At 44.4% G+C, this 9,684-nt stretch overlaps 1 protein-coding gene across 1 annotated transcript; it reads left to right on the top strand.

Annotated features, from left to right (window-relative positions):
* Positions 1–6,922: 6,922 nt before the first annotated feature.
* GSTUM_00008416001 (uncharacterized protein) lies at positions 6,923–8,137 on the top strand (the record flags this gene model as incomplete). The annotated part of the gene is made up of 2 exons (XM_002840024.1): positions 6,923–7,861; positions 7,931–8,137. The coding sequence occupies 2 exons, from the start codon at positions 6,923–6,925 to the stop codon at positions 8,135–8,137; spliced, it is 1,146 nt and encodes a 381-aa protein (XP_002840070.1).
* Between the last annotated feature and the right edge of the window lie 1,547 nt (positions 8,138–9,684).

Raw genomic sequence — 9,684 nt, 5'->3', positions numbered from 1 at the left:
GGTAGCTCAAGCATGTTCGGGTTGTGGAGTATCACGATAACCAGATACTATTTATCGAGAGCAGCGATCGAATATGGTATAAGGTTCCTTGCAATTCCATGGAAAGGTCATAGAGGAGAATGGACAAGATTGATACAGGGTCTGTGATGGACATTGATGATGAGGAAGCCGAAAAGGTGATTGAAACATTATTGAATGAACTTGACCATTGGGAGGAAGGAGATAAAAGGTTTATGATTTCGGAAAACTAAAAGCATCGCTATGGCATCAGGGTAAGGAACAATGCTTATATGACCCTACTGGGAGGAGGAACAATTTGGATGAAAGGATGGATTGTTTTTTGGTTGGTGAATGTTAGGTGGCATTTTGTGGAAAGGAGGATGAAAGGGTGTCGAAAAATTTTGTGGGGAAAAAGCGAAAGGGAAGAAGAGAGTAGGAATTAGAGTAGTTCAAGTTATTGGAAGGGATGAAGAGGAGAAGTGCGAAAGAAGAATTGAGAGAGGGGGAAACAGAAGGATAGAAAAGATTTCAGAAGTTTTGCATACAGCCACATTAACTCGGAACAAGGCACACCTATTTCCGACAAATCGAAAACCAGTCAGCCGTCCAATCGTTGCTGAAAAAGAGGCTGCTCAGGGGGAAATAGATGAGTGGTTTGATGGAACGAGTATTCACTTAGGGGAGCAACTGACTACTGGAGAACGAAAGAAAGTGAAGAGGATGCTGTATACATGGAAGGATGTTTTTGAGACTGATCTTCTAAGAATTTGGTGGACTGACCTGATTGAACATGTGATCATTCTGGCCTTAGAAGTAAGACTCTACCGAGCAAAAGTTCCTTTATATACAGTGGAAGAGGTAGCGTTTTGCCACCGTTTGTTACCGAAGATACAGGAAGCTGGCTTAATCTTTCACTGTGATAGTGAGTGAGGAGCACAAACGAAATTTCCTTGGAAGCCACGAGCAGAGACATTACCCAAGGATGCGAGATTATGAATGGTGCACAATTTTATACTGCTGAATCAAGTTACGGAAAAGTTACAATATCCATATCCAAGGATTGAGTAGATGGTCTATACTGTTTTAAAGAAAGACAAGTGCTTCTTTTTCACTACTGATACGGCAAACTCCTACTGGGCGATAACAGTTCAAGCTGGAGATGAGACAAAGCTCGGATTTGTAATGCCTTACAGGATGTACAGTTATAATATTATGGGACAAGGACTTACAGGTGGAACTCATACATCTAGTCGGTTCAGAGATCTGGAATTTGGTGCTATTCCTGAAGGATACAAGGATAACTCTGGTCATAGAGTGTTGCTGGAAGGGATGGAATCGCTGATTGGGGATAGAGGTGAGGGGGCATTTGACAGAATACTGGACAATAGCGATGGAAGTACTACTAGTTTCAATGCAATGTATCAATTTCTCTATACAAAATTTTTTCCTGAGATGTGTCTGGGGACCGATGTACTTGAAGGACTCCAAGTCTCATTTCTTTTGCGACTCTCTGGATTTTATTGGGTTGAGTGCGGGCCCCAATGGACTTCACCCATCTCTGCACAAAAGAGAGGCAGTTCTGGAATGGCCTATCCCTAGTACCTTCCCTGAAGTGGAAGCCTTTTGTTATTTGACACTATTCCTACGACGGTTTATTCCTGAAAGAGCAGAACTGGTTCGAATAATGATGTACGGAATTAATGATAAGAGCCTAGACAAGAAACATGTGGATGCAGCACGACAACAAAACGAGACATTTCAGAAAACAGAAGAGAAGAATGTAGCTTCCCAGGCGATAAAACATGCTATTGCGAATAATGCTAAGGCATCACCAGATTCTAAGGTCCAATACCATATGACTGTTGATACTAGTAAGCGTGAAGTGGAGGGAGTACTATTTCAGCTAGAGGGTATTACGGCCAGAACGGAAACTACGAATTCCCAGTCCCGCTAGGCAGATGAAAGGATTGTTATGTTCATGTCATTTAAGCTTGCAGATATAGAGACCAGGTACTCAAATTCTGAGAGAGAAGCTCTAATGGTCATTCATTGTTTGGCAGAGGTCGGATGGATGGTTATGGCTTCCCCTTATCTAGTTCTTGTGTACAATGACCATGAAGCCTTAAAGACTTTATTGACCGGATTTGGATAATGATGTTCACGGTAGAATAGCTAAGTGGCAGGAAAGGTTAGGGGAATATGAGTTTCGCTTGATTCATCGACCGGCTATGACACATTTTATTGGCATCATGGATGGACTTTCCCAATTACCAACTCGTTTGATGTGGAGACATACATCTGAGGATAGTGAAGGTTGACGGTCAGCAATTCATGTTATTGTGCTTGTGAAGGGTCTAGCTACTGATGTTCCAGTTACTTCAGTAATCCCAACACAGTTGCGAGAGTACTGAAAGTTCTAGAATATGGGGAGTTGCCTGAGTCAGGATAAGAGGATGAGAAAGCGACATAAGAGTTGGGTGAATAAAGAAATATATGCAGTACAGGAAGCAGTGGTGGGAGAGAATGCTGGGATTGATGGAGGATTGAAGGAGGCTGCAACGGATATGAGGAGAAGACGATGAAAAGTTTAGCTAGAATCAAGGATGTATAGGGCTGTTGTACAGGGGAGACTAGATGAACTAGACTTTGGAATGATAGAAGCTGGAGAGATGAGATTGGGAAGGAATGAGAGAAGGGTGTTGGAGAGGTCGATGTGAAGGTATGTATTAGTGGATGGGCCAGAACCTAAGCTTTTCTTTCGGGAAAAGAATAAGCACTTAGCATGTTGTATGTTGGAGAAGGACGTGAAAAGGGTGCTTGGTGATTTACATGAAGGTCATGGACAATTTGCAACTAGTGTTACTATCGGCCGAGCACATGGAAAGGTCTACTGGCCATCTTGCTTGAAGAATATCGCACAATGGGTTGCCTCTTGTGAAGCCTGTCAGCAGGTTACGAAAATTCAGAAAGCCGAGGTTATTCAACCTAAGCTACAGTTTCAGCCTATAGACATGATTGGGATAGATTATGTGGGACCTATTAATCCACCATGCAAAGCAACTGGGAATCTCTATATTCTTCTCGTGATTAACTACTTTTCTCGATTTCTTTGGGCAGTTGGGGTATAGAAAGCAGACCAAATCTCGACTATGAAAGCCCTATTGGATCATGTTATTCCAAACTTTAGATGACCGCTATCTATGTATACTGATAATGGAAACCATTTTACCAGAGCGATGATTTCTCAAATGTGGACAGATTACGGTGTCCTTAGGTTTACTTTAGCGATTTCACATCCGCAATCAGTGGGACTTAGTGAACTCTACGTTCAAATGCTTATGGGACGTATCAGACTTTACTGCATTGCTGACGCTTCTTCTCGCTACTGGGAATTACACATTGGAAATGCCGTTCTCAGTATCAACACTCAATACATCCACTTACATGGCTATACTCCAGCAGAAATTCTTCTGGGCTTTAATCCTTCAAACATGGGAAAATCAGATGATAGCATGTCCGATTGGTTAAAAAGAACTCAACCTGCAGTACCAGACCCACCAATTCTCTTTGAAGAACAAATACACTTATACCTAAATCAGCTAGATGAACACGGGAGTGAGGCTGGAGAGAAGTTAGCCCAAGCATAGGAAAAGGTCAACCCATGGATGACAGCTGGATACAAGCAGCCACAGCCAGGAGATCTAGTTCTTCTTTGAGACTTCCAGCTTGCAAAAGACAAAGGATGCAAGCTGGAACCTAGATGGTCAACACCGAGAATCTTGGAAAGGGTTTCAAAGTCTGGAGTCAGTGCACATGTCCGGCAATTACATGACCCAACTCATATAACAAAGTGGTTTCACTTCAACAATCTTCTTCTCTATATACCGCGGACAGAAGACTATCCTATGCCAGAAACATCGCATACAGTGACTTGTGGTCAAGGACTTGGAATAGAATATGTACGAGGAGTGATGGGGGCTATTGAGGGAGTTGAGACATTAGGGCAAAGAGTGTTTGATGTTTCTGATATTGGTAGTTGTTTTAGGTAGTAGCGCAAGCTTTTGGCAGCAGTGATGTTTTTCTGATTTCATACAAATTGTTTAGGAGGAGATTACACATCTCGGTCGATGTTATTGCAAAGCCGGGTGCTTCTGTAGACAGAAAAATTGCACGATGATTTTTATTCTTAGTATGGTTCCAGAAGAGATGAAGCTGACCCACTTTTCACATGGAAAATGTGACAATTTTGAGAGTAACGGCAACCATAATGCTTGTATTTTTGTCTTGTCATGAATGGGTGGTTTGCTTCTCCAGATAGACTACAGGAGTTTGAGAGACAGTCAATAATGTTGCCTGATGGTCAGTTGAAGGGTCTACAAATGGTTTTGCAAGATAGAGGTCTTTGCCTGTCTGGATGTAGGTTTCTAGCACAATGTTCAATTCCTGGAGATGGTCCTGGAACTACTAAGCTCAATCCAGCCTGCAAATATGTATGCCAGAGCACATTGTGACTATACATTTCCAAAACTGGTTAGAGTAGTTCCAGAGGTACTTGAGCATGTTTTAAATAAGCTGATATATAAGTATTATCAGCGGATACTCAGAATGATGGAGGCATATAGAAATAATATGGTGTACAGCTCAGAGGACTTCAAGAGACATGCATTTACATGTTATTCTTCACACAGGTGGATTGCTGAGTCTCAACTTCATGTATCATAAAGGCTTTCTTTTATTTTTTACTCTTTTTCACCGGAGCCTTCCTGTATCTATAATAGGGTGAAATTACAATTTTTATCTTAATTCCTTTCAAGCTTAATAATATTATTATATCATATAAGAACAATTCTACTAAATAATTATAGGGTAAGGGGAGTTTATTTTTTATTTTTATAGTTTAAACCTCTTGGCAATAAGAAAAAGATGTCATGCCAAGACAAAAAAACAAGTATTACAGTTGCTGTTACTCTCAAAATTGTCACATTTTTTATGTGAAAAGTGGGTCAACTTCTAGTCTTCTGGAACCATATACTATTGCTTTCAGTTAGAGTTCCTGAAAGTAATCAGAGTTGGCGAGAGTGTAACTGTTGTGTAAAGTATCGTGGAGGAACAGTTTTTACAGGACTGTGTTTTTTCACACACCTTAAACTTATATAAGAGGAGGTGGGAAACACCTTGGGAATATTATCAGTGATTGGTTGAACAAGCAACATCCCTGCATCACTAAGACTTGGATTTCGCGAATTGTGTTTATTATTTTTATTTCTTGTGCGATTTAGTTACTTTGAACTCTCTACTCTATATACTGCTTACAAGCTATACTTGATCCACCTGAGTGCATATTACCTAAACCTTTGCATATTTCTTTGTGCTAAGAAAGAGTTGAACCCCTACATATTGGGGTACTCTGGAAGTAAGGTGTTGTTTTTGTGGTAATAAGTAACCCTTTTGTGTGAAATAGATTGGGGACCCACGATTTCGTTTTTCAGTACGGACCCGTACCAGAGTCTCATAGTAGTACTGACGGCATGAAGGTGAGGATCCCAGGCGAAGCTATGATTAGACTAGCTGGACGAGGTTCACAACAACCAACCCCTCAACGGGCAGCGTTCTTGTGATACTATCGTATTATTTCGCAAATAACGTACAAGCCCGGACTCGGCGTGCATGAGAACTATGATATGAGATATAAGTGGTGCTTGGTCCCTGGAGAACCCAATCAGTCAACCCCCATGTAACCTAGTTCTATTAGGGAGGTTTTTCGTACTACGACAGTCCTAGCTTGAATTTTCCTTATCACCACAGCAATGGTACTACCGTACCTTTCTACATCTGCGATAGCGCTCGGTGGCTCAAATTTGCAGTCTTAAGAACAGCTCTCAAATAAGGCGGTCGTGAAGGGTTTGTGTTTATGCTTTTGTTTACGGAAAATTGGCGAAAACTTCTCGACCCACACCAAGTTTTGTGCTCGGACTGTGCTTAGCAAAACTTCAGTGTTCTGACCTTGTTGCAACGTGACATTGGCCGACACCACCGTCTACTCGTAGTTCACAAAAATTTTAGAAGTTGATGTCATAGACTCACTAAGTCGTTGAAATCAATCGTTCAAATCTCATAGTTCTCATGCATACCCATTTATTATTTGCGAAATAATACGGTGTTATGGTTCAGTTCCATATTGGTAACACAAGGAACAGCGAGTTATCATAAATATCGGCCGCTATCTAACCATCAATCAATTAGATCAATCCAAGACACACACCACCAACCACTGCAGTATTCATGCAAGTCCCTGCCGAGGTCCTGCACCACCTGCCACTACGGCTGCCGCCGCCAAAGGCAAGACAGATATTGGGTTCGAAGGTGTAACACATATATGGTATTTACGAGTACCTCGAGTAAAGTACAGGTGCATTTGTTGATTAGACGAGAAGCGAAGGCTGGAGGGTGATAGGAGAAGGGAGAAGGCGGAATAGAGTAAGAGGATACGTTGGCACGTGACTTCGCTTATCACAATCGCACTCTACGAGTACAGTACTGTACCTTACCCAGCTGCAATGCACTTGTCCGCTACCGGTACGATACTCTAGTATTTAAATTAACCACGCGATTCGCTTGCCCGTGGTCCCGGTTGGCGGTGTAGTTTACCCGACATTCAGCCACACTTATATTAGCAGATCGCCTTTCTCACCTCAACCAACTCAACCCCAACTCAACCCCACACCCACTCCACCACTGGGGAAGAACCAACCGGTTGACCCACTGATATCATCATCAACCAGGCATAACGCAACAATGCTTAGCATTATGACTCGCAGCCGCCTCTTGCACCCCCTTATTCCCTTGCGTTTTAGCACAAACACACGCCCGTACATGACTAGCATCGCGATACTCCACCAAACGCTTCCACCACCCGTTATCAATGGCTCATTCAAACCACCAAAGCCCGGGGGTTTCTCCTCCTCCCCTCCCGCACAGCACACACCCTGCGTTTACAATCCACCGACTGACGCATACAAAATCAGGTTACAGAGACGCATGCGCGGACATCGCCTACGCAGTACATTCACTAAACGACCCAAACACAAACATAATAACTCCGCAACCTCATCCAAACCCGGCTACCGAGATCGACTGGTCGTTCCCGGATACCCGACGTGGTATCCTAGCTGCTATAGCCGCGGGAGCAAACACCATCTGGGCAAACACCTGTCTGTTTGCTGATCATCCGCTCACCACCGTCTCCCTCCCGCCCAGCACAAAGCTAATCGCGAACCCACCAAGAGTGGTACATGCTGTTGACGATAAGGCTTTCACGAACAAGCTGCTCCAACGCCACGGATTTTCCATACCAAAGAGCTGGCTATTGGAAGGCGACTCGGGGCGGTCTATCGAGCTGTTGAGCCAGCTGATATACGATCTCCCATATCCCGTCATCGTCAAACCCGTCCGTGGCAGGGGCAGTGAGGGGGTGCAATTGATAGATGGGTTTGTCAGCATGTTGGATACCCTTGATGACCTTTTCAAGACCTACGATGTCCTCCTCATAGAGGAGTTTTTGGAAGGAGAGGAGGGGACCGTGACCGTCGTGCCCGATGGCCAGGGGAGGTTTGTCGCCTTGCCGATCGTGCAGCGATTCGGTCAGGTTGCCGGAGTGATGCCGTGGAACGGGCACGTACCTGTTACCACTAATTCTACTGTCTTGCCCGTGGGGGAGGAAGATTTGTGGCATCGAGCTGCTAAGATAGAGTGCCAAAAGGCTGCAGAGTTACTCAAGCTTACTAGCATTACTAGGATTGACATTCGCAGGAAGGACGAGAATGGCGGAAAATTCTTTCTGTTTGACGTCAATCCTAAACCTGTACCCCCCACCCCTCCAAATTAACCCCTCTTTTTTTTTGTGATCTGATTTGTGAGTTAATACGTCCAGAATCTCACCGGCACCGGTCGCCCAGGTCGTGATAGCCAGGATAGTCTCTGCGCTATGGCTGCTAGAGAATTTGGATGGGAGTATCCGGCATTAGTGAGAAAGTGTATTGATGCTGCCTACCCTTTGAAAGAGGCTCGCGCAATTGAGCCGCCGGAGGCGGTGACTGGGAGTTTGGATAACTTTACAGTTTGGGAAAGATGGGGTTGAAAGGGGAAGAATGGGGCCGCTGATGATAGTGATGGGGAGGCAAAATAGTTGTAAATGAATAGGGGGCTAGATCGAATTGGTCGATTCGACATGATTCCTTTATGGTGAGGCACATATTGATGGAATAGTGTTGCAGTGTTGCGTTTCTGAGCTACGCGGTGAGTCAACTGAGGGGACAACATAAACACCACGCCATATTCCCCCAACCCCGCTAACATCTATCGCCCATAACGCAATAAGAGGGTCGCCCGCATCTACCAACGTTCAACAGTATAACTAGCTGTATCCCAGCTTCTGGAGCCCATCTGGCATAGCCTAGCCGGGGTCTGTTAAACCAGTATTGCCGGTCTAGTATTTCAGGAATGATGGTTGGTATTGCGGATTGGGTGTTTGGATTGGGAATGGGGACTGATGCAAGAACGAATATCGAAATCTAATGGCCATGCTAGACCCGGATGTTTGTGCATTATGCATGTATTTCTTAGCATTACAATTGTCGGTAGGGTGAATAATTGAACAAGATGCAATTTAAGCTCGACTCAAATTTTGGGTTCCTAGCTGGACTGCAGGTATGATATCTGCAGGTTTCCGGGTGACCGTGCATGATTGCTCTGATTTTCACACAATATTATCAGGGAATTGTATATATATTGACTTAGATTGGGCGGAGCACGAACGTACGCACCAACAGCACCTGACCCTACATGATTATACTGGCGTTATATGTTATCTCCATCACAATAGCTCATGGCCCAGGGTGTTAAATGGCCGCTTGGTGCGGAACTGTGGGGAACTCTGGAGTGCAGACTTGAATTCTCGCGCACCTAACCTGGTAATCAGGACTAAGGAAGGGAGAAATGGTTTGCTATGCGGAACGACCAGGGCGAAAAGTGTTTGTAGAAATACCTAGTGGAGAAGAGGACGCAAGGAAACGTATTAGGGATTTGGAACGCGCGGGGGCGTTCGAGTGGGGTGGTGAGATAAAATAGCTCGATAACCCGACATCAACCGATCGTGGGAACAATCCGTCAACACGATAGGAATATACCGAGTGATATTATAGGGGGGGTTTTCCGGCATCCCCAAATGCCTTGAAACTATTGGAATGTCTTTGAATTTTCCCCGTGGTATGTTTCGGTCCAGTGCTGGAAGAAGAAGTCTTCTGATATCCGCTAACTCGACCATTTACAGGGTGTTTGTGGACCGCATGGCATATGCCGCCGCCGCCGGGTAGGAATATCCATGGAGTCCGCAGGTTTTGGCAAATTCGGGTTTAGATAGCCCAGCTTACTCTCACTTTGGCAGGGCTGGATGGACTCCTCATCTGTAGATTATCTATCTTCAATGCTGGCCACTCGCTTGCCAGTATTGGTCCCACCGGGTGATTTGTGTTCCCGGGCTCCGGTGGTACACTAACGGAGGTATTGGTAGGGAATTTGGATAGATACGCTAGATTCCTCGTGGTCTATTTGACTTCACTGTGATCCACTCTGTACGAGTACTTCCCGGTCATCCATTAATCCAAGAAATTAATTGAGAGCACTGGA

Source organism: Tuber melanosporum (genome assembly GCF_000151645.1).
Source record: "Tuber melanosporum whole genome shotgun sequence assembly, scaffold_46, strain Mel28".
Taxonomy (NCBI): domain Eukaryota; kingdom Fungi; phylum Ascomycota; class Pezizomycetes; order Pezizales; family Tuberaceae; genus Tuber; species Tuber melanosporum.
Note: the sequence above shows the minus strand (reverse complement) of the source record. Positions and strands in the feature narration are given on the sequence as shown.